This window comes from Notechis scutatus, chromosome 1, assembly GCF_049901735.1.
Source record: "Notechis scutatus isolate UNSWTSFEM ecotype Mainland chromosome 1, rNotScu1.2, whole genome shotgun sequence".
Lineage (NCBI taxonomy): Eukaryota > Metazoa > Chordata > Lepidosauria > Squamata > Elapidae > Notechis > Notechis scutatus.
Window position 1 is genome coordinate 128,038,874 of NC_142009.1, and position 24,483 is coordinate 128,063,356.

General features: G+C 37.5%; 1 protein-coding gene across 2 annotated transcripts in view; it reads right to left on the bottom strand.

The window, feature by feature from the left end:
- Positions 1–24,483, bottom strand: part of LRRC1 (leucine rich repeat containing 1) — a 126,079-nt gene that overhangs the window by 77,091 nt on the left and 24,505 nt on the right. For both annotated transcript variants that reach the window (XM_087945697.1, XM_026665249.2), the window contains exons 2-4: positions 17,932–18,049; positions 9,020–9,098; positions 6,533–6,622 (exon numbers count right to left, since the gene is read on the bottom strand). In XM_087945697.1, the coding sequence (XP_087801823.1) occupies positions 6,533–6,622; positions 9,020–9,098; positions 17,932–18,049 (287 nt within the window). The remainder of the gene's footprint in view (positions 1–6,532; positions 6,623–9,019; positions 9,099–17,931; positions 18,050–24,483) is intronic.

The following is a 24,483-nucleotide window of genomic DNA, read 5'->3' on the forward strand; positions in this document are numbered from 1 at the left end:
AAACAAAACCCTGATGCGGCCCTCAATGAAATCGAGTTTGACACCCCTGTGCTAGAGCCACATTTGTCAGGTGACAAAAGTTTGCCTTAGTTGGCAGATATGTATACACAGAAAAAAATGTTAGTATTATAGACAGTGAAGTATAAAACGAAAGAAAAGTGAGCTTGTCACAGTGCACATATTTGAGCTCTTGGCTAAGTATTAGCAAACGTACTAGTTTCTTAATATGCAAAATTGAACTATAAACTTTTAACACAGTAATTGCAACTTACAAATAAAATCTAACTTAGCCATGTTGGTCAGAGTCTCCCTTTGGAGCTTTTATCATTTAAAATGCCAAATTGTTTAGACCTGTCATTTTCTGAACAGTTCCCTGTTGATTTTATTTCACTTATTCTAATATAGGCATTCCCTAGGTTAAGAATTCCCAATTTAAGGATAATCCCTAAATATGAACCAGGCTTCAAATTACTAAAAACAACAGATGGGGTTTTCCTTCCTTGAACTGACAAATAGCTGAAGCTGCGCAGTGCTTTTAGGAACCGCTGAATATACAGCGTGTTTTCCTATATTCCTGGAAGTTTCTGAAAGCTTGAGAAAGGACAATGCCATCTACCATTCTAGTAATAGGTAGCCCATTTGTAAATACGGGTTCCAACTTACATATACATTTGAGTTAAATACTGAGTTAGGAACACAACTTGTTCTTAATCTAGGGATTGCTAGATTGCTATCTGCATTATTACCAAGCAAACTGCAGGACGGTAGGTGACATTTTGCTTTAGTCTTACTCCAGTGCTACCCTTCTTTAATGGTTGGATAAGAAATTCCCTTTTCTCAATTCTCTGGGTCAGTATGCAACACTCTTAAGCAGACCCACCTTCTTACCCACCAAATAAAATAATTCATAGGGTTCTGGACAGTGGTGGGATTCAAAAAATTTTTTTACTACCAGTTCTGTGGGTGTGGCCAGGTGGTCATGTGACTGGGTGGGTGTGGCCAGGTGGTCATGTGACTGGGGAGGTTGAAAGTCTTTTTTTTCTTTCACAGCACCCTTCACGCGTCCCATTTTTGGCCTCCTGGGCCTCAGGGAACCAACCTGGGAACTGAAAAAATAAGCATTTTGAAGCTTTCTGAAGTAAGTATAACAGCAAGGGGGGATCAGCTGTGCCACAGGACTTAGATTAGCAAGAAATCTGACAATTTCCTGCTTTCTAGCTAAACTAATTCGCACGGCACAGCTGATCATCACACAGCTGATCATTGGAAATACCGGTTCGGCTGAACCAGCAGCATTTCACTTCTGGTTCTGGCTATGAAATTCCTTTTGTTATAGAACCTCATGGGATTCAGATATATGAGATCTCAATCTTAATCAGTACAATTACAGGTAGTCCTCAACGTAAGACCGTAACTAAGCCCAAAATTTATGTTGCTAAAAAAATTCATTAAATGAGTTTTGCCCCATTTTACGACCTTTCTTGCAATATCGCTGCAGTTATTAAATTAGGAACATGGTTGTTAGGTGAATCTGGTTTTCCCATCGACTTTACTTGTCAGAAGATCGCAAAGGGGGATCATGTGATCTTGGGACACTGCAATTGTCATAAATATGAGTCAGTTCCCCACTATCTGAATTTTGATCACAGGACCACAGGGATGCTGCAACTTTCATAAGTGTAAAAAATGGTCATTAATCACTTTTTTTCAGTGATGTTGTAAACTTGAACGGTCACTAAATGAACTGTAGTTAATTGAGGATGACCCGTTATGCCTATTGATTGGGCCACAGAACTATGGATTTATAATACTGGCCTGTTCTAGAAATGTATCAAGTCAGAAATAAGACCAACGTATGTGCATGTTTTGAATACTGTCATGGAGAAAATGTTTTTCAGCCAAATCTCAAAAACCATATGGTTTAGGAATGTTTAAATATTCCATGCAAGCTAATAGCCACATCAACAAAAAGAGAAGATGCAATTTCTTAAATAAATAAGATTGTTGCTTTCTTCCTTGAGTATTCCAGATGTCACTTCTGGTTTGAAGTATAGAACCTATCAGGAGCCTTAGGGAACACATTCCAAAACAAGTTGGCTCGGTTTTAAATTAGAGCCATGCTTAAACGTAGCCGTTTTTCATTCACATGTGAATTTGTAATGTTGGCTATGCACTAGAGCTGTTAACTAGTAATTACATATGTTATGTATACATCTAATTGAACAGCCATTTCCATGTTCTACCAGTTGCAAAATGCAATTTGGTTTCTCAGCATTCCAATAACTGATTAAGCAATAAAATAAATATATTAAATCAGAGATCTCACGCTAACAGTAAAATGTGGATGTGCTTAGAAGACCGTATCAGGAATTCTAAATATATGTTCTCCTTATTCATGCAGAGGAAATGGGCTGCTTTTGGGTTGTCCCTTTCAGTATATTGAAGGAAATTCAGCTGAGGCGCCCTATGCTTTAGAATTCTGAAAACGAGGCTTCTAATTTACACAAAAAACACCTAAAATAATAATAATAAGAAAATCAGTCCTGCTACCATGTGCCTTCTACATCTGGAAGGCAACAGAGAGAGGATGACAGAGGAATAAAGTTAGTACATTTATTATCTCAACTTTGCTTTCTTCTAGGCCAAGACTTTATTACCCTGGTAAATTCTTTTTTGTAAGTTCTATAAGTTTGACTGTATTCATTTAGCAACTATTTAAAGTTACAACAACATTGAAAAAAGTGATTTATGACTAGTCCTTGCAACCTCCCCACAGGCATATGTGTTTTGACCCAGGCTTCATCAAATTTTATAAAACACAAACTGATTTTAACAATAAAACCTATTTTAATGCAATGCTGGGAATTACTTGCAAATCCCAACCAAAACTAATTATACACAGTTCCTCCAGATAAGAGCACGCTTTTCAGTGCTGTAGAATGCTGCCAAGAAACAGAATTCCACTTAAGGCTAAACATAAACCAACCCAAAACCCCAGAAAAAACTGACCAGAGTACAGAGCTTCAAGAAGGACTCAAAAATTACTGAATTACTTTGCTTCCTGCAAAGCTTTTCATCATTGAGGTCTGACTTTTATCCCTTATGGAAGGGGCAATCACCCCTCTGAGTCGCCCCTTCTGCTTCAGCTGCTCTCACCTTCTAGCAGCTCTGCGCACACGTGCACTGGGAACAAGCTCCCCTGGGTCCTCTGCCTCGCTGCTGCCAGACTCCGAAGGCTCCGAAGGCAGCACCCCACTCCCAGATGGTCCTGGCCCCTGCATCCCTGCATTGGATGCAGGGCCCTCTTCTAAGTCTTCTCCAGACTCACAAACTGGTCCCCTTTCGTCCTCACTGTCTAATACCTTTGCTGTCTGCACCAGCTGCTAGTGAACCACAAAAATATGATCAAAATTTGGATGCTTGGCATGCATTTACAATGATTGCAGTAACATAGGGTTGTGGGATCACTTTCTTGCTGATTTTCGACAGGTAAAGTCAATGGGAGAAGCCAGATTCATGTAATGACTGCGTAATTCGTTTAACAACTGCAGTGGTTCGCTTACCAACTGTTAAAAACAAGGTAGTAAAATCGGCTACACTTCACCTTAACCACTTTGCTTAGCGATGGAAATTCTGGTCCCAATTGTGGTTGTAGGTCAAGGACTACCTGTACAGCATGTGATCAGAGAGTATCCTTGAAACTAGAATCCAGAGAGAACACCACAATCCCCGGGAGTTCTTTACATTAATAGCAAATTTGATGTTACAGAAAGAGGAGAGAAAGTATCTCTTGTTTACAGTATAAGAAACATGAACTTGAGCACACTGCAATTCTGGGGAAGCTGCAAAAGCCTGCCTGCAGACTGACCTTTTTCAAACATCAACAGTATGTTTATTTTAATTTTTTTATTATATAAAATATAAAGAAAAGAAAAAAGAAAACAGGAACTTAAGGGAAGGAAGAGGAGCAGGGAAAGGGGGTCTGTGAGATACAAGGAAGGAGAAAGAAAGAAAGAAAAGGCATTGACTTCCGACTCTTCTTAGCACAGTACAAGATAAAAGTACTCCATCCTCAACTTTTTGCTTTTACATATTAATATATAACTAGCCATTTCTATAATGACAAATCTTTCTGATCAGCAAAACCCATGAATATATTTCAACCATAATTTTATACCCGATGACCAACCAAAATGTTACATACACAGGTAACACTATACGATAGCAAAATTGCAAAGTGAACTTTAAGAAAAAAAGGGGGAAATACTTTTTTTTCAATCTGAGATTGAATATCAAAACTCTTGAGCTAGTATGTGGGCTTAACAGATTGCATATTATAAAAAGAGAGAACATTCAGAAAAGAGAAAAGCAAGTGTGGGGTTTTTTTCAAGTATGATTTTATATTCTTTTCTTCTCACCTATGAAGTCTAATTTTACAGCAGTACCTCCTGTTCTCTAGGCTTCGTGCAATAAAAATTGAAAACTGAAAAAAAATTATCTTGACTTTTCAAAAAAATGTCACTTTTATTTCTGAAGAGATCTATTAATTTAACATGGTAGCTAGCTGCATTTAGCCCTTTTAATACGCAGATCCTCATTTCTATTCCAGTCAAAAGATGGTTTAACTTCAAACAAATCCTCACCAGGAATTATAGATTGAAATGCTTAGGAAAAGATACTAATTCCATCCTCCAAGTCTATCAACGTGAATTAGAAATAAACTGGAGGATTGAAAGGTGTTTACACCAAATGCAAGAAAACCTTGTTCTGCCCTATGTTGTTATCTGCATATCTGCCCATCCAAGAAACCGTTTCATTTGTTCACAGTTTCTGACATGCAGCTTTGGTCACTCCACCTTTTGTGCAGAAGTGTTTATTCACTCGCCCATCCCCAATTTCACAGAAATCCTAATTTGTCACATTCTTACGCTGTAAGTTGTCCTCTCCCTTCAGCAGTAAAAATGAAGAATACATGAGAGTGAGAAAGAGGAAGATACCCAAGATACAATATTCTTATTTTTTGCTTTTTCCTTCTTTTTTTTTATTATTCTCTGGATCTCAAAACCACCCATCTCATTCAATGGATCAGGCAGCATAAAATAATTACAGTAAAGAAACAAACGAATAGTAAAGAATGGTTTCTCTAGGTTCACACTCTCATTATCCAATGACATATAACCCCTGCAACTAACAAATATCACTTTGATTACACCTGAGTTATTGGAGATTAGGAATTTTTACACAGAACAGTAAAACTGACAGCAAAATTGAACAAAATCATGATCAAAAGTCTAATATTATTGTTAAGAAACACTAGGGTTCAGAATACACATTTAAATGACTCTCATGTCAAAGATTTTTTTAATGAGCCAGACACCTTTGGGATATACTAGACATTTTACTAATCATATGTTGAGTTCTATCTTGCTCCTGGCCCTCAAACTGGAACAATGAAGACGGTAATTTCTGGCAGCACCAGAATATTAGGGTTACTCTATTCAGTTGGACAATGTTATGTGTCCCGCTCTATACTGGACTTTCAAACACTGAATTTAGTACTTTCAAAACTGCTCAAGTGATGTCAAATATTCTGTCCATCAAAAACAATCACAATTTGGAAAAAGACTCTTCTTTTGTGTCTCATAAGAATAGTTGTTGCAAGAATAAGTGAATAGAAATTTTTGCTGACTGCTATAAGTTATATAACTTCAAACATAATGGCCAAAAGGATGACTTTTTTCAAACATAAGAAACAGCTGTGCAAAATGATAGAAAGATGTGCTTCACACAGAAAGGTGTACTATCTTAGCAATATGGCATTTTCTGCAATACTTGCAGAGACTCTCCTTGGTTGGCATAGCTTCAGTTAGTACCAGCAGCAAATGAAATAGCTGTGCATGCACCTGCATGCCGACAGCCTCTGGAGCAGCCACATATGTGACTGTGTTAATGTTATAAGGAAAAGTGATTTGCATGTACTAACATACTTTGCAAAGTGCCTATTGTGAATGCTATTTAAGACACAATTTCAAAATTTCAAAAGGAAACAGCTGAAACAGCAAGGAAAAATCTATGACGCAACTATTTCTACCAAGCATCAACAAACATGAACATAAATAAAGACACCAGCATGTAAATTATAGAAGAATTGTAAGTTTATATTTTCATGCAAGACATCTGTTATCAGCATCATGTCATTTTGACATTTCCCATTTTTTACTGCTTATGCTTGTATGTTTTACATATGTTTATTAAAGGGCAATATTCTTTCATTATATATAGAAAAGAATATATTTAAAACCATCCCCAGGCAAAAGGAAACATTCTATGCTGAAATAGTGCTTCATAAGTTGAGGCTGAAATGGAGATTCCTCATGACATTTTTAGTAGACCCACTACTCCAGGTGCAAATGATCCAGGATATTAACAATGCCCCTGGTCTGGAAGGGACTGTTGTTTGAAAAATTTATATCTAAAGTCCATTCGTTACACATTTTAGGTGTCAAACATTCTGTAAGTAAAAAAAGCTTACTTTCCAATATTTTCAGGTAATGATTGAAGAGAGATGTCATTCGCAGAGAGACATGTTAAGTTCTGTAATTCAGGAAAAGTTTCAGGCAACCTACAGAGAAAAAATAAAACTTATCCTTGAGAATGACAAAGGGTAAATTCAGTTCTCCAGAAGGAAACCTGGCATTATTAATGTTTCAAGTTTATTTACTGGAATAATATATTTGGTTTTAGATGGAAGTTTACAAAGCAGGAAGCAAACACTCCTGGAGACATGAATAGAATTAAAATCATGTCTCCACAGCAAACCTTAAAACTCTAGACCAGGGATGTCAAACTTGCAGCCTACAGCCCGGATAAGTCACAGGCTGGCCCCACCCCTGCCCGGTTTAGCAAAGGGGAAAAAAAGTCCCAATATGTCATGTGATGACAGCGCGAGTTTGACAACCCTACTCTAGACTGTATTCATAATATGAAAAAACATGCTTGGTTTATCACAAATACTTGTGGATATATGATTTAGAATTAACTGGGTCTTTGGAAAGCTATTGCTGTTTTCAACATTCCTTTCCTTCCCTTCTCTTTCTTATATCCTGCCTTTATTCTTTTTATAAATAACTCAAGGCATTAAACATACATAATATTCATTCCTTCTCCTTTTCCCCTCACTATAACCCTGTGACATGAATTGGTCCACTGTCAGCCAGGTGGCTTGCATGCCTAAGGTGAGACTAGAATCTGGTGTCAGCTTAGACTAGACCAAACTGCCACTCTTCTTGTACCTATTTTTCCAAAACAATATAAGCAAGGATATTGATGGAATCTGGAGCTTATTTGAGGGGAGGAGTGAAAAGACTGACTAGCCTTGAATTGCTGATGGGGAGGAAGTGCTTGAAAGGTGATCTGCCTTAAAGCCCTGCTGTATGTATTTATCTAGTAATTTCTTCAGTGCTTGCATCATTCCAGTGAGATTCCTGTCAGTAGACTAGTAGCCATTTAACATATCCCTCTGATCAATTCCTGGTCTCATTTCTGGTTCTTCGCACCTGACAGATATTCTCTCCTACATAGAACAAGTTTATTTTTTTAAAGGAAATCATTACTTTATTGAAGTACAGCAGAGCTATGGCAGTGAATCCCAACAGACTAGCCCAAGTCAAACATTAAATATTTATTGGTCTTTCGTGTGATGACAGTGGTCAGTCTACATAAGAGCTCACTTTAAAACAGGGACTCCTGCATATTAAATACCAACTTTCCGAGCAAGGATGGACAACTATTTGATGACCAGGATTTGCAATGAAAGGTGACAGAGAGAAAAGTAAACCAAATAGATTGGGCAACTATGGAAAAACGCACTGAGCCAACACAGGCTTTAAAAACATTTGTCTTAAAGTTCTCAGGGAAAGAACTTTGGTTTAAAGTGTGCCAAATCTATTTTCAAAAGCATGTAACTATTTTAGTGAGTGTCCCACCTAAAACATTGAAATGGACTTTCGGTAAGTATACCCTGAAACTGACAGTGTGATCAGAAGGGGGTTCAGGGACTGTGGGAAAAAAGAAGGGATTGGTGGCCACAGGTTGTCTGCATTGGCTATAACTTCTTATGAAACAGTGAATTACAACTGCTTTCTTTCCACATGAGATATTGTCTCCAAGGAGCCAATTTATAAGCCCTGTTCTTGGTACTTAACAGGAAGCAATTAGCTGTTGGTAGGATGGATGGAATAGGGAACATTTTAACTTGTCTGGGCTACACCGTTTGTCTCAATCAGAGAACTTTTAATGAGTGGGAGGCAATGAAGCACCACAATGAATCACCAGAGATACAGTGGCATCTGCCAGCCAATTTTCTTTCTGGAGTTTGCTCTCCGGGACAATTAGCAACTAGTCATCCCTCATATCCATTCTCAGTAGCAAAAGTAGCATTTCATATGGGGTTGTTGTTGTTTTTTAAACTGCAAGATCAAACCATTAATTTAAAACTGAGATATCTTATTATCTTTTGTTCAGAAGTATCCCTCAAAACTACCAGTGCCATTATATATACATATGCTAATTAGGTATTAAATAATAGTCCTGAGACATCTATTAGCTTTCCTACAACTTCTGAATCTGCCTAAGAATTTTTTCAGATTCTGTATCATTGATGAGTTCCAGCCAGCTATTACAGATTGCAGGTATCTATTTGTAAGTCATAGGTGTCCTCAGATCTGAGTAGCATGAACTTTCCCCCTTTTTTTTCTTTATTGTTATGCTTATCAATGTTGAGATTAAAGTGATCCCGTAATTCATGTTTTCCTTTTGTTGATCACAATTTTTTTAACACGTCTGAATACCATTAAATTGTTCCTGGGGCAACGACAATTTCATTTAACTATAAAAACCAATTTTTCTTTAGTAGAATCAAATCTATTATTTGAAGAAGATATATAAAACTGAAAAAGACAATTTTACCCTTTTAAAAAGTTTGGAAAGGATTCACAGTTCTATAGATTATGAAGATTACCTTGTAAGAGGATTTCCACTGAAGTCTGCCACCTGTAATGATTTGCAAAATGAGATGCTTTCAGGGATTTCAGGAATATCTGCAGGAGGGAAAATCAGATATTAATTATCTAATATTAATTATCTCCTGCAATCAGGAAATCAAATGTATAAGGTCCAATACTCGCGGATCCAAAGAGAATCCCTACTACAATGCTTAAGCTCAAGACTGGCATGCCCAAAGTAGAAGTAAGAGCAGGGCTATTAGTAATTATACTATATATTGGTTGAAGACAACTCTCTTTCTTAATGGCGTGGTTCCATTGATTCTGAAACATGATTACTTGTCACCATGGGGTTAGCAATGAATCAGAGATTGAGATGCTCCGGACTTGCTATAGACCTATTTCTCTCTTCTGGTTTTGACCAAGGAAAAAAGGGAGTCCCTCAAAAAAGCTGAATGATACCAAATACTAAATTAAGGTCTTTCCTGTAAGAGCAGAATGCTAATACCAAAAAGCATTTGGCAATCCACAAGCTATCTACCCTATCCCAGGTGGAATAAGGACTTTTTTGAAGCCAGTAATAGGCTTACATCTGCAGGGCAAATTCACCAAATTCTCACTAACATAGGGGTCCCAACCCCTGGTCTGTGGACCGGCATCGGTCCGCAGAATGCCAGAAACTGGTTTGCGCAAACAAGTGAAGCCCCATCTGTGGGATGCAGGCAGCACATGAAACCATGCCCTCTCCAGTCCGCAGAAAAGCTTCTCTCCATGGAACCAATCCCTGGTGTCCAAAAGGTTGGAGGTCACTGCACTAACAGAACAGAACCTACCCATGTGATTCTGGGGAAATAGAAAACACCTAACATTTATTGCTTCACTGCAATTGTATAGGAATCTGGACCAAAATTACATACTACCCCTGCTGCAATGTCTCTCAGGAAGGAGATATGTGCTATCTTCTTTTGGTCTCCAACCTTCCTTTCACCCACAGAGTAACCAAATTCTATGAGACTGCAATGAAAGTGCAGCAACAACTAGCACGAACAGGATTAAATTGTCAGTCTTTTTATTAATTCTATTTCATTAATTTTATCTTTCTGGTTTTATTTTCTTTAATACACTATTCTTTAATTGTAATAATAAACTTGATTTAATAATGACAAATTAATCATGACTTTTACACAATAGCATTTAGAGGAAAGAGACAGAATAGGCTTAAAAAATGGAAGTCAAGCTTTAACCAAAAAAAAGCATACTATTGTCTTTACAATTTGGCAGTATAGGATAGTCCACCTCAACAGCCATTAAGCAGTCCACAGGGGTCATTAATTGAACCAATTGTTTGCTATGGATACAGGTATAGTTTTGCCAAAACCAAAAGTGCCGGTTTTTGCAAAACCACTGTAAAACACAGACACATGACTGTGGGACACTGCAAATAGCTGTAAATGTGGCTGAGTGGCTGAGTACCCAAGCTCTGGTCATATGACCATGGAAGAGGTCCAACTGTCAGAACTTTGAATCTGGGTTGTATGGATCAAAATTATGATTTGGGTTAATCATAATCATAACTTCAAACAATAACCAGTTGTAAGTCAAATACTAGCTGTATCAGGTTTAATATGTGAGTATTCAGAATTCCATACATCAATCATAGAAGAACATAGCTTATTTGTTTGACGTTAGTCATAGGCCTGTTTCACATATCACATTAAACTGAGGTTGCTTTAATCATGATTTATTGAATGAATTGAGTAGGTGTATGCAGTGTCTTAAATCATGAGTGGCTTGCATGTATACACATGGTATGGATCTAGCCATAGTCAGCACATACAAGTGGTTTTAAGAAAATAATCAGCTTTTACATGAGTAAAGTATTCCAAGTTTTCATATGTATTAATTTGACTATATTTTGGTAACTTAACCTACAATTGGCACTGCAGCAAAGAAATCAGGGTCTATGTTGTGACCACAAAGAAGGAAATCCACCCACCCACCCCCACAGCATAGTTTTATTTTATATCATTTGCATCCTGATTGCTTACTTTTATATATAAAAACAATTATATAAGCCAACTTTAGGTTTTCTGATTTGGTAGTCATATAAATTTAATAAAACAAATGAATTTAAAACTCTTCATCTCTATTTACAATTTTCAGTTCCAGAGAACACAGATTCTGAACACTGTCAACTTGTCCTAACAAGAATTTTTAATGCCTTATTCTCAATTAACAACTATAATTTTAAGGAAAATAAATGTATTAGAATAGAATTTTTGGCAAACTCTTCCAAAAGCCAATAGTTGGGGAGGTGTGTGTGTGTTAACTAGGGAAAATGTCCTATTAAGTATGGATCAAATAGACTGATGTGCGCCTGTTTATATAATTCTGCTCTACAGCTAACCAGGTCAAAGAATATTTAATGGTGCTAGTTAATCAATCCAATTCTCTTGAATGTGCAGGACCCTTTCTGTCCTACACGACACAGAATGCTCTTATTTATACATGTGACCGACCAGATGCATTGGCAGTGGATACCCTGGCACTGCTAAACCGTAAGGCTATAAAGTATAAGCTCTATGACGCAGTATGGCACTCCGTCAACTGAAAGTTAGCATGGCTAATGGGAAAAATGCCATGCAAGCAGGATTATAAATACGAGGACACACGTTTCTTTCCATACACTTAATGCTAAGAGAATCACAGCTGAAATGTGAATTGCAGTCACAGCTGAAAAACCTACCTGCAGTGCAGCATGGGAGTCTAATAAGACAGTCAGTCTGACATTACTACCTCATGCCCCCTCACTAAAATCCCACAGAATTGAACAAGGCAAGTGAAACCCCTGTTATCTGAACTAAGGGAGGGAAGAACGTGGCTGGAACAATTCCACTGTGCTTTATCCAGCACCCTTTCTTAACTTCCTATGAAGTTTCTGTAAACAAAACCTAAACCATACCATACCCAGGCAGAAATTTCTTTTTTTTTTTCCCCTTCACATAGATTTAACCCCGGCATAAATTTATACTTAAGGCTTTAAGTAACTTGCAAAGTAAAATTACACAATGGCTCCCCAGGGGTTGTTACATTCTTTAGCCTCCTAAGCAATGAAAGCAAAGAATGGGAACAGGAAAAAGAAGGGGGAAAAAATCTCCTATGTTAGGCCATTATCAGCAGAGATAGTGTGTTTTTTTCTTGAAAAGAAGCAGCAGTCTTTTATGAAATTTTGCAGAAGTAACTGAGAATATAGAAAAGGCCTACTAAGCCAGAGTGGCTACAAGAAACATTTTAGTATCCTTCTTACAACAATAGTTTTATTAGGATGGTAAGGTGACCAACTTTTTTACAATGAGAAGGAGGACACAAATAAATTGAAGAAGAAAAAAAGCCACTTGCACGCAGCACACTCTCTCAAAACAATTCTCCTGTGTGAAGCGCATGCGTCTCATAATCGCGTCTTGCCGTACTGTACCGAGCCTTGACTAATCGTCATGTCAAATACAAATACGTCACATCACACACAACGGATCGGATCAGTATTGATCAAATACGGAGATTTACAGATTAGTCTTCAAATATCAAAAAGGAGGACATGTAGGAGGACACTTTTCGAGAGAGGACAGAACTTACAAAAGAAGGACTGTCCTCCCTAAAGGAGGATGGTTGGTCACCTTAGAATAGCTCCAAGATGTTCAGAGATATTTGATTTAATGTACCAACTTTAATAACTTCTAGTTTGTTTTATAACATAACGTAATGTAACAACTTAACATAACATAACAACAAACACTGTATAGTTATTTCCATCTTCCAAGGAATATGTATGTTTTTCTTGCAGATGCAGAAATGTTGAAGTGCAGCTGGATCTCTATATTTTGGAATGTATAACAGTGCATCCCTGTAACTTAATAACCACACTTTATGGACCTAACGTAAGTGCCACTAGGTGGAGCCTAATGTGGATGTCTGATTCTCTTCCTAGATTTCTAACCATTATAGGCTTAAATAACGGCAATTAGAGATTCTGGATTTTTTCCAGACTTTTCCCTTCTCAGTTCCATCTAAAATTTCCTCTTTTTACAGCTTGCTTATTGAAGAGATTTAAAGATCTCAAAGGTTTAGCTGTTTTTCTGGCTTTTGAGCTAATTCATTACAATTAAACTAGAATATTGGACTGCAGGATTCCTTTCCTCTATTGGTCATTTTTTTTATACATATAAACAAAAGAGAAGTTTTCAACATCTTTTAAACAAATATAACACCAACTCACAGCATTATCAAATGAGGGAATTGTAACCTGGTTTTGCCAATCAAAATTTTAATTAAAAACTTATTATCCAGAGTAAGATGATTAGAACAGCACCCAAAACTCTTATGGTTAGGCTTGGTATAATGTCTATACTAGAACTAACTGATGTGTTAACCGTAGTTAAGGAAAAGAAGTTTAACGTTTTGCTAAGTTACCCAAATGAAAACAAGGTCTGACATCTGTATACTACAAAAACCTTTGATGTCATGACCTTTATCTGGGCAAAACAATGCACCATAGGGCACCAATTTCTGAACCAAAGTACTTCAAATTGATTAATTTACAGAATATGTCCAAAACCTAGGATCCATGATTCCTGAGAGAATGAAATATGGGGAAGTTGTGATTGCTTCCAAGTTACTGGGTGCTGCTGTAGTCTTCAGCTTCAATGTTCTGTGACAGTTTCCCAGCCAATCTCATAATCCCTGACTCCCTCCATCATCAGTTTGTCCTGTTAAAAACTAAATGTTAATGCTTGTTCTAAATTCTGACACCATTTCTGCTTTCTTCAGTCTCAAATTCAGGGCAATGTGATTCTATCTGAGATTCTCTCATTTCTCAAATCCCTATTCTTGTTAGAATTAATCTGAATCAAATTAATATGAAACAGTCAGCTTTAAGGATGAAAACAGGACTAGTCTCAGAAGGAAGAAGTACTTGTTTGAAGCCTTTTAAAAGAAAATCTGTTTTTGGCAATGCAAATGTGTAGCAGATTCAAAACTGGGTAGAATATACAATTACTTATGGTACAAGCTTGTAGAACTATTAGTAATTACTAATATTCACTATTAAAAAGTGCTATGTTTCATGGTATTCTCTACAAAACATTTAATTAATGCTTTGTTTTCAAAGTGAGTGTGCTTGTATGTATATATAGTTAGATCTATATCTTCACATACATATTCTTTGATATTAAGAAATATCCCACACCCTTAATTATGCTACCTGAAATACCTGTAAGTGAAGAAGTAGTTTTAATTAAGTACAAATAACTTGGAAGTAAAGAAAGTTCCTAAGAAATATCATGTACTGTGATATTTCCAAATTTACACTGAAAAATAAATCTATGAAGCTCATTTGTATTTTAGCTGTGAAACTACTTCAACAAAAAACTGAGTGCAATTGTCAGCAAGTAAGACACAAAGAAGCTCATTATGAAATAGGAGAGAAGTCAAATATTACATTATAGCCAGATTTTAAAAGTGCCTAAAATAGAAGACTTACAGCAAAAAATAATAACAATTATAGCAAATGCTCAACACAAAGCACATTACTCAGCAATGTTTAAAATGTCCTCCTTTAGCCTCTTCAGTAAAATATCTAAAATACTTTTTAAAAAATGGCAGTAGATCACCCAATTGGATGATTTCATTGTAACTAGAATACACATATCATTATCCACAATGGCTAGCAAAACATCATTATCCACAATAGCTAGCAAAACCTACTTCCAGCTTTCATAAAACTGGAATTTTGGTCAGGTATTTTCCAAATTTAGACCCTTGAAAAGAAAAGGACCTAAAGAAAGTGTCAGATCAGTTATAAAAATCAAGGCTAGTTATTTTATTGATCAGGAAAGGAAATGCAACAGCTATCCTTATACAATGGGTATAGGAAGGGTTGTTAATGTTAGGCCAAAGGAAGACAATTTCTTTTAAAAATACATATCTTTTTCTCACAGTTCTAATTGTTGCCAGCTACTCCCTGGGCAGGGCTGAAGGGAGCAAACGATGGAGAACTAATTCTTAATAGTCTTCTTCCTTTCACTGTGTCGTTTCTTCTATCTTCTATGCAGCAGACTGCAAGGAAAGGACTAATGTTTATCAAGTTACTGAATGATGAAAGAGGTGTTTTTTTTTTATTAAGCCAAGAAAGACAGTTAGATGTAGTGGCTGAAGTCCTGGAATAGGACTGGGAAGAACACAAGTTTAAGTCTGTCCTCTGCCAGGGAAATTCCCTGGCTGATTTTAAGCCAGCCGGTTACACTCAAGCCCATCTGCCCTATGAGGTTGTTACTATGGGGATCAAATAAAGAGAGAATTCTGCATGAGAGCAGAATTCCATGAGCTCCTGGACAAAAGGTGGAAAAGAAATTCAATAAACAAATGGCAATAGGGGCACATGAGGTCTAGGACCACAGTTTGTATGTCCAAGTGATGAATAAATACTTCTGAACTCAAAGTGCAAAGGAGAACATGGAAGCAAAATAAAAACAGGCATGTAAAATTTGGTGGGTACTTGCTAGCAGGGGTGGGATTCTACCAGTTTCCCACCTATTCGCTAGAACCGGTTGTTAACATTCTAAGCAGTTCGGAGAACCGGTTGTTAGAAGAAATTACTGGCTTAATCCTGTAAGGAAGGCAGGAAGGAAACATGCTGGTGTTGCTTAAAGAAACTGCCTCTCCGCTAACCCTTTTTACATTCTTGGCAGAACTAGACTTCCTGTCTCAGGAGTTTCTCTGGAGTTTTTTTTCCTCTCCTTTGTTGGTACTTTGCTTGTGTGGAGTGACCATTCAAATTTACAATGGCACTGAAAAAAGTGACTTATGACCATTTTTCACACTTACGACTGTTGCAGCATGCCCACAGTCATGAAAGGCCAGGCGAGGAGATGCATGCCTCGAATTGAGTGATATTGAGTTGGCCACGCCCAGCCAATAACATGACCACCAAGCCACGCCTACCAACTAAGCCATGCCCACAGAACCGGTTGTTAAAAAATTTGAATCCCACCCCTGCTTGTTAGGACAAAAGAGCAAAGATGCTGGGTCACAGTAACGAATTTAAAAAGCAGTTTCTTCCCTTCAGGGATGTCCAAGGGGTAGGCCTTCCTTTATTTTTATGCTTGTGACAACAAGGTTGAGGCAGGCACCAAAATCAAATGAAATGTTAATTGTCAGGTAGTAGATTGCAATTGTTATTAAAAACAACAGAAGGTTAATAGCCTCCATTGTTACTTTAAATTATTTTCTAATCTAACGTCCTCTAAATATAAGAGATATCAGCCTTTAATGTGGAAGCATATATGAATGGGAAATCTGGTTTAAATAATACCTGAGTAGGCTTTTGATTATACGATTCTCAGGAATACAATTAGCAACTGTGAATGTTTTAAAACAGTGGTCCCCAACCTTTTTTGTACCAGGGACCGGTTTCAAGCAGAAAATTTTTGCAAGGACCGGGGGGCCTGCCTGCCTGCCTGCCTGCCTGCCTGCCTTAGTTTCTGGTTGTTTGGGAGCAGCTTCGGTTGAGAATAACTATTCGCCTCTTTACTCAGCCGAAGCTGTTCCGATTCAACCATTAACGAAGGCAGGCAGGCAGGCAGAACGGAGCACTGCGGGCGGGCGGGTGGGCGGGCGGACGGGGTGGGGGTGGGGAGAAACGGGCGCTCGGGAAGCTGCGGCGACAGGAAAGCCCCCGCTTCTTTGAAGCAGTTTCTTCCTGTGCTGGTGGAGGAGCGAGAGAGCGACTGAGAGAGCTGACCCAGAGAGAAGGACAGGCTTCAGCTTGCTTCCTCCCTCCCCTTCTTTCATTTGTGTCCTTGATCCCCGATCCCAGCAGCATTCACCGAAGGTGAAGAAAGCCGCCATTTTTTAAAAAAAAAAATCTTTGCGGCCCGGTAGAGAGTGCTCCACGGCCCGGTGCACTGTCCGCGGCGCCCGGTGGTTGAGGACCCCTGTTTTAAAATGATCCCAATAAAATTTATCTGCCATTTTTTTCTCAAAAGTATTAATGGAAAACATACCATTTGTACAGCCTATACCACAACTTTCTCAGACATGATGCTCTAGGAGAACATGACAATGAAAATAATATTAGCTAACAATTTTCAGGATCAAGATATGTTCAGCAGTATATTTCTTTCATTTGCTGGTTCTTAATCTCATATCAAGCTTTAATTTAAAAAAAAAACTTTCAAACTAAGAGTTCCTCTATCCCATACTGTCTACAAAAATCAATTAAAATAAGCTTTCTCCCTTTCTTAAACAATAATATGCAAAATAGTGCAAAATCTAGACAATGATTGGGTTTATGAATCATGCTTGGTGGCAGTGTTTATTAAATAATTCACAGGTGGCTGAGTTATAACAAGACACTACTCCCCCCTCCAAAAAAACACCACCCCATAACGGCTTAGTTAATACCATACATCAAGGAAAAACTAAAAAAAGGAAAAAGCCATTATGCAAAGTGTGAATCCAGGCATTTGTTGAACACACTGCATAAAGCTTGTCCAGTCCTGCAAAGTAACTGCTGTTGCTCAAATAATGTGGATATGTGGCAAACTCTGCATGCCACAGTTAAGGCGGCATTAAAAAGGCAGTCACAACGCAGGGCTTGAGCTAGTCTTAAGAGCTATTCAAACAAAAGAAGGATGGACATGGAAATTTTCATGCCAAGCTAACATGGGACCTTATTACATTAGGCAGGCCCTTCATTAGCTTGCTTTTCATTTGGACATTAATAGTTTGTTTTTTTCAAGTCAGTCATGAAGAGTAAGAAGAGATACATCAACCTATTTGCCAACTAGTTCTATAGTGCAATAATTAAGGCTGATTCATTTTCAACCGTGCTGTAAAAAAACCTTAATACAGATTTACACATATTCATGCTTACCATTTCGAGACAAATCAAGTTCTACCAGCTGCATGAAGTTTGCTATCTCTGGCGGAAGTCGCTGGATTTCATTATCGCTAAGCCCAAGTTTTCGTAATTTTATAAGTTGAAAAAAAGGCTGAAAAAGAAAACAATTTTCTATTCAATACATGCAAAAAAAAGGTAATTTTGGTGCTTTGTATGAAGAAGGAAGTTTTAATAAGGGCGAAAAAGAGTGTCCAACACTGATGAACATTTAACATTATCCTATTAATTGAGTTTGTCATAATCAGCCCGTGTTTCAGCGTGAGAGGAAACAAATCAATTCCAAGATCCATGTGAGACAATATTATAGATTCTACTTTAGCATCATTATCCCATGACCTTTTGCACAATCATATATATCATTGAAATCTGATGGACCCCCAGGGGAAAAAAATGATTTTAATTTTGCCAGGGGACCTAGCCAACTTGTGCATTCGTATCATTTTCATCTCTCTGTAAGCATATGTTCTCATAGATGAGCTTCGGGATAACTAAAGTCCACCTCCATAAAGCAATGAATTTCCTACAGTATTTGTTTAAAATGGAAGGTAATATTCATAGTTCTTTGTAATAAATATACGGTGTTGAAAAAGTACTCAGCAAAAGTGAGAAACTAAAGAGAAGTTAGATAGCAGTCTAAACATGGGTAAACGTGTACTCTGCTTAATTGCCCATACCTGTCAAGATGCCATTTATTCATTTATCTCCCTATTTGCTTGTTCTGTTCGATCTGATAAGTCAGTGGTTTTTGCTCCCATCACAAAGACAGGGTCATCATCTAATGGGATCCAAGAAGAATGCCTTCTCTGTCACTATTCCTCATCTTTGGAACAGCATCCCCCTTAGGACTCACATGTCTGCCACTCTTGCCTTAATTTAAAAAGTCCTTAAAATTTGGCCTTTCTCTCACAACCTACTGGAGTTCTTGATGGGCTCTGATTCTAGGAGGGGGCATTTGAGTTCTCTGTATCATCTGATGGCTTTTTCTCTTTATCTCTGCAATACATTACCCTGTCCAGATTATTATTTTTTTAATTGGGCCGCCTTACAACTCTACTGCATTAAATAAGTGGCACTTAATGCTATATCAAGTTGCCAAAAATAATAATAATGGCAAATTGACCTAGAAATAGATGTATTATTACCTGCCTTTCTTAGAGCCTTCCCACAGTCGATTCAGCATGTCTGTGTTGCTTACACAATTTTAGGACATTCATATTTAAACTATCCTTGAGATAAGGTATTTATCCGTGCGTGGTTTGAGAGTGCACATCCACAATAAAATCTAACAAACAAAGATACAGATCACACAGTTGATCTCTGGATTTTATTCAAGTGATTCAGGTCTACTTTCACCACCTATTGCTTGAAATTATACGGTACATTGTTCAAGTATTACAGCCCACACAGGGAGCCCCATGTAGCTTTAATAATACAAGTGTGAGCTCATCTCCCCACAATGAACACGGTACTCATCACACAGAGTGTAAGAATCATAGAACCAGACCTTTATTTGTCATTTTTCTCATGCATCATTTGTCTTAAATAATTTTCTGTACAGGGTACAAATAGGGACCAGTTGAGTTCTCTGTTAATGAAAAACAAACCATACTAACCTCAAGAACACTTTTAGACAGAAGCATTATATCTGTTAGTATTAGTATTTCTACATATTATGACTCTCATAGCCTGATTTTAGGACTATCCAAAGGCATTAGAAAAGCATTAGTGCACAACCAGCAATCTGCAAACTTAAAGCTCATCAAGAGTTTACAACTAAAATTATAGTACCTGCCAGCAGCAAATCCCATGTTGCCTCTGTGTAAAACACATATTCTTGTCTCTCTATGTATGGCTCTCTTAGAGAGAAAGATAACATAATGGGGGATGGGTCCCCAAATTTTATTTCAAATAAGCCGAAACATAAAGGAGAAAAAAATAAAAATAGAAAAAAGAATATAATAAAAAAGAAAATATGTCAAGAAGTGACTTCCTCCCTGATCACAAGTATAAGCTATGTTAGTAACTTATCACCTTTTCTTAAAATGCAATAAATGATATCTTCTTCTCATATCTCATCTCAGTCCTGATGTCAGCGAAAGTCCATTAAGGGTTACAAATGATAACAATATGTATATTTTAACCCTGATCAAATAAAACAACTTTATATTCCTTCCTTCTACTTCTTGTTTTTTAGTTTCTTCAAATAATGTTCTAAAACCTCCCAACTTTGATTTGGAGCCACCCAGAGTTGGTTATAAGAAGAGTGTCTATATAAATGGTTTCCATATCACTCTCTTAGTTTGTTTTTTGTATATTATATCAGCTGGTTACTTTTGTAGATTACTCTTGTGGCCTGTCATTTTTAAATTCACCTTCAAATCAGTCTAAATACTGTCAGGTTAAACGTGTTCCTTTTCCATAACATTTAAAAGTTCATCTATACAGGCAAATACTCTTAAAATTAATTTCTGGGTTTATTGTTCAAAAATATACTTCAATTGGTCCAATATTGAAATATTTTGTTTTATTCTGTAACTGACTTGTGTTTGATTATTTTCCATTATTATAATCTTTAGTTCTCTCTAGTATCCAATTCTTATCTTATTATGCTTGCTTTAAAAAAAAAATTCAAAATAAAAGATTTTTTGCATTCTCACAATTAATTCCAAAATCTTATTTCAAATTTATTTCAACCTTTGTCCATTTGTAACTTTCTAAAATCGAAGTTTAATCAACACAGAACATTTAAAATTGTCAGCAAAATTTTAAAAAGAGATATTCTTCGCTCTTATAACAGTAGTGTTATTGCATCTATCATTTATCTGCTTAATCATAAGATTTTTTTCTCCATCTGCTAAAATAAACATTTCAGGGTCTTCATACCATTCAGTATACTTTAGTAAATACAATGCATTACCAAACTCTGAACCCAAAGATGTTGTTTTAAATAATAACTCAACCTTTAATTTTAGAGAGTTAAAAAAAATCAGTACAAAACAGTGCTGTAACTATTAATAAAAAGGACAATAATTATAAGGGAAAAAACCAGCTCTTGACAGTTGAATCATCTATCAGTCTACAGGGGAAGGATGGAAACACCTGAACTACCAATTATATATTATTACAGTAAAAATAAAATTTAATTGTAGTACTAACCAAAGGAACAAGTCACTACTTATCTTAATAAGGATAAGAAAAACATCCTGCCAATCATTTGCTATCTGTATTCTCAAGTATGAGACCCAACATCAGCTTATGACTTCATGAAAGGAAGCAAACAGGAGCCTCGTTTCATATGTGCTTTTTTCTTCCTTAAATGCACTAAATCCTTGCCTCCTGATTTGCAGCAAAATACAATTTCAATCTTGGATTGCAGTTAAATTGATGTAATGATCAGAAACAGAAACTAGGTAACTGGCATCCATGAAAGAAAATAAAGTATATAATGTAGCTTAATGCTACCTGGTTGGTGGTTTGATACTACCTCAGAAATTTTCTAGATTTGCCTAGCAGTAAGTAAAAGCCTTTGTGAATTATAATTTTATTGTTGCAGCTGGCTTTGTTAGTGTACATAAATGTAATGCAGACATGCAATATCCTAAAATCATCAACCCTACTAGCTCTGCAATTTGCTTATGCAGAATTTTAGTGATGCTTCACCACACCACAGTCTTTCAAGGGGGCTCAGCTAACCTGTGATTGTCTTTGCTGCGGATCCTTGAAATGCTGATGGCATTATGAGCTGATGATCAGTGTTCCCCCTGGCTGAGAAATCAAGGAATACAACAAAAAATAGCAATAGCTTTTAGACTTATATACCGCTTCATAGTGCTTTACAGCCATCTCTAAGCAGTTTACGAGTCAGCATATTGCCCCCAACAATCTGGGTCCTCATATCAACCTCAGAAGGATGGAAGCTGCACCAATCAAGATCTAACTCCTGGCTGTGGGCAGAGTTAGCCTGCAATACTGCATTTTAACTACAGCGCCAACACGATTCGTATTCTATTCAATCTGATCCCAACAATAAGAAACAGGACAGACATAGCAAAAGAGAAGCTTTTTAAAAGTATAGGATTAATTTAATTTAATGCATTTATCAGAAATTAAACAAGCCATGCCCCATTGGATCATCTTTTCAAATGATCTTATCTAAACAGAGAAATGCAATGACCAATGGCGGGGCAAAAAGACAGTGGGAGCAAGAATGACTTATGACTTCAAACTGAGTTTCCTTGTGGAAAACTGGCAGAGTATCAGAAAACTCCCTCTCTCCCTCAAATTCCCACCAGCTTCCCCATTCACTGCTGGGAAGCTGCAAGTGCAAGGCCAGCAGGCAGGTAAATGGCTACCGTCGGGTGGAAGAGTGAATGAAGGGGTACTTGATGGTGCAGGCCGTGAATGGCATGTGCAAATATGTGAGAGATAGTGCATGGTTTGAGGAAGTATGCACCAGAGAGGCTGTGCAGGTCAGAGAGGCCCATGGGATTTATTACTCTTTATTTTCAACTCTAGGTAACTGAATGATTTTTTTGTAATATGTTAGAAGTTCATTAATGCAAACATAGATTTATCCTCACTGCACAAAAGAAAATTTACAGCAACAGTGAACTCTTCCTCTTGATAGTTCTTCAAGTAGGAAAAAAGGTCTTAATTCTTAGAAATATTTCCTATGTTTTTTGTCTCTTGGCTCATAACACAAACTATTTTTGTTTCTTTAATCTCAAGTGGTTGAAACCACAAAATATAGACCAGTCACAGCACTATTCTCAGCGTGCCAGTCTGAAGACTGATCAGCACAACTCTCTAAAATTGAAGGTCTTGGAAGATGAAACTGTTTTGTCTTGGCTGATCCTGTTTCTGATCTGTAAACCGAGACAACTGAATTTTTTAAGAAATTATGGTTACAACTGTGTGAACCAGGTTAAAGTAAGCATGATTAGTTTCTTGACAGAATAGTTATGAAATGAGATTTTTGCAGATGTAATTGTGGAAAAACTGCAATTTAAGACTTTAAATTAACCATTGCACAAAACTCTGCTCATTGTCTAAATGCTTAGGCATTAACACTGCATAATAACACTGAATTGCATACTACAATTCAGATATAAATACATGCTCAAAGAAAATTTTTGGCAAGAATTAAGCCAAAAAGGCAATTCCCAACTACAAAATCAGATTAAGCCTCCATCAAATAAAGCTTAAAATCAGATCCGGGTGACTTCATAGTTATAGCCCTCCAGTTTACTTAACAAAAATGCAAAAGTAGTTTCCTAATTTTTAAACTTTCCATCCTAATATTTCCCAGTCATCTTCCATACAAGTACAAATCAGATCTATTTTTTGTTTCCAAAATTAGTTGATTGTGTCTAGATATTCTAACCCAATGTCAAAAATAGTATCTAAATAAAGAAAACAATTCAAGGAGTGAAGACAAAAAGAGAAAACAATGAAACAGGGATTTCTCAGAGACGTTTAAAGGGAAGGGAGGGAGGGAGGGAGGAAGCAAGCAAGCTATCTTCAAAGGTGGTATTCAGCAGGTTCTGACCAGTTCTGGAGAACTAGTAGTGGAAATTTTGAGTAGTTCGGAGAACCAGCAAATATCACCTCTGGAGATTTTACAGGATCCTTCCCCTGCCATGCCCACCAAGTCACACCCACAGAACCGGTAGTAAAAAAATTTGAATCCCACCACTACCTATCTTGAAACCAGATTTTAAAAAGCCTTCTAGATCGGGGTGTCAACCCTGATTTCATTAAGGACCACATCAGGATTGTGTTTGACTTTGGGGGGCCCAAGGTGGGCATGGCCAGCATTGGAGGCACCTGTGGAAGCCTGAGCACTCTGCCAGAGAAAACAGGCTCCCAAGCTCAGTTTTCAGGTGCGACAGCTTCCTGCAACCCACTGCCAGCAAAAATGGAGCTCGGGTGGGCTGCATGCTGGCAGAGGCACCGCAGGCTGCGGGCCAGTCCTTCACTGTTTCCAGGTCAGCCCCACGAGCCAGATCTAAGCATCCCGCAGGCCAGATCCAGCCCATGGGCCTTGAGTTTGACACCCAAGCTAGATGCTAGAACCTACACACCTTTGCACCGACAATAAAGATCAGGACAACTATTGTTATATGGCTGAAAAATAGTTTAATTGATTTATATGATTTATAAGGCCTTCCGTCTCACAACAGTGTCTCTGGGCAGTGCATACAGTCACAACAATCACCACCATGTAATTATGATGCTCAAGGTTGAAACAATAAACTCCCAAGCTGCATTCCCAGGAAAGCTTCCCTAACTTCCTTGCCCAAATGTCTAGGGGAATAGCCAGGTCCTCAGAACATTACAGAAGGCTGACAGAATCGGGTCCATCTAGATTTCTGGAGGGATGCTCTTACACAGGGCAGGAGCCACTGCCACAGAAAAGGCACAATTCATGGGTTCTTCAAGATGGCCCTGTTTGATGGAAAGGACCTGGAATATGCCTCTCTGCTAGGCCTGGTGGGATGAGCAGAGACAATGAGAAACAGCCCC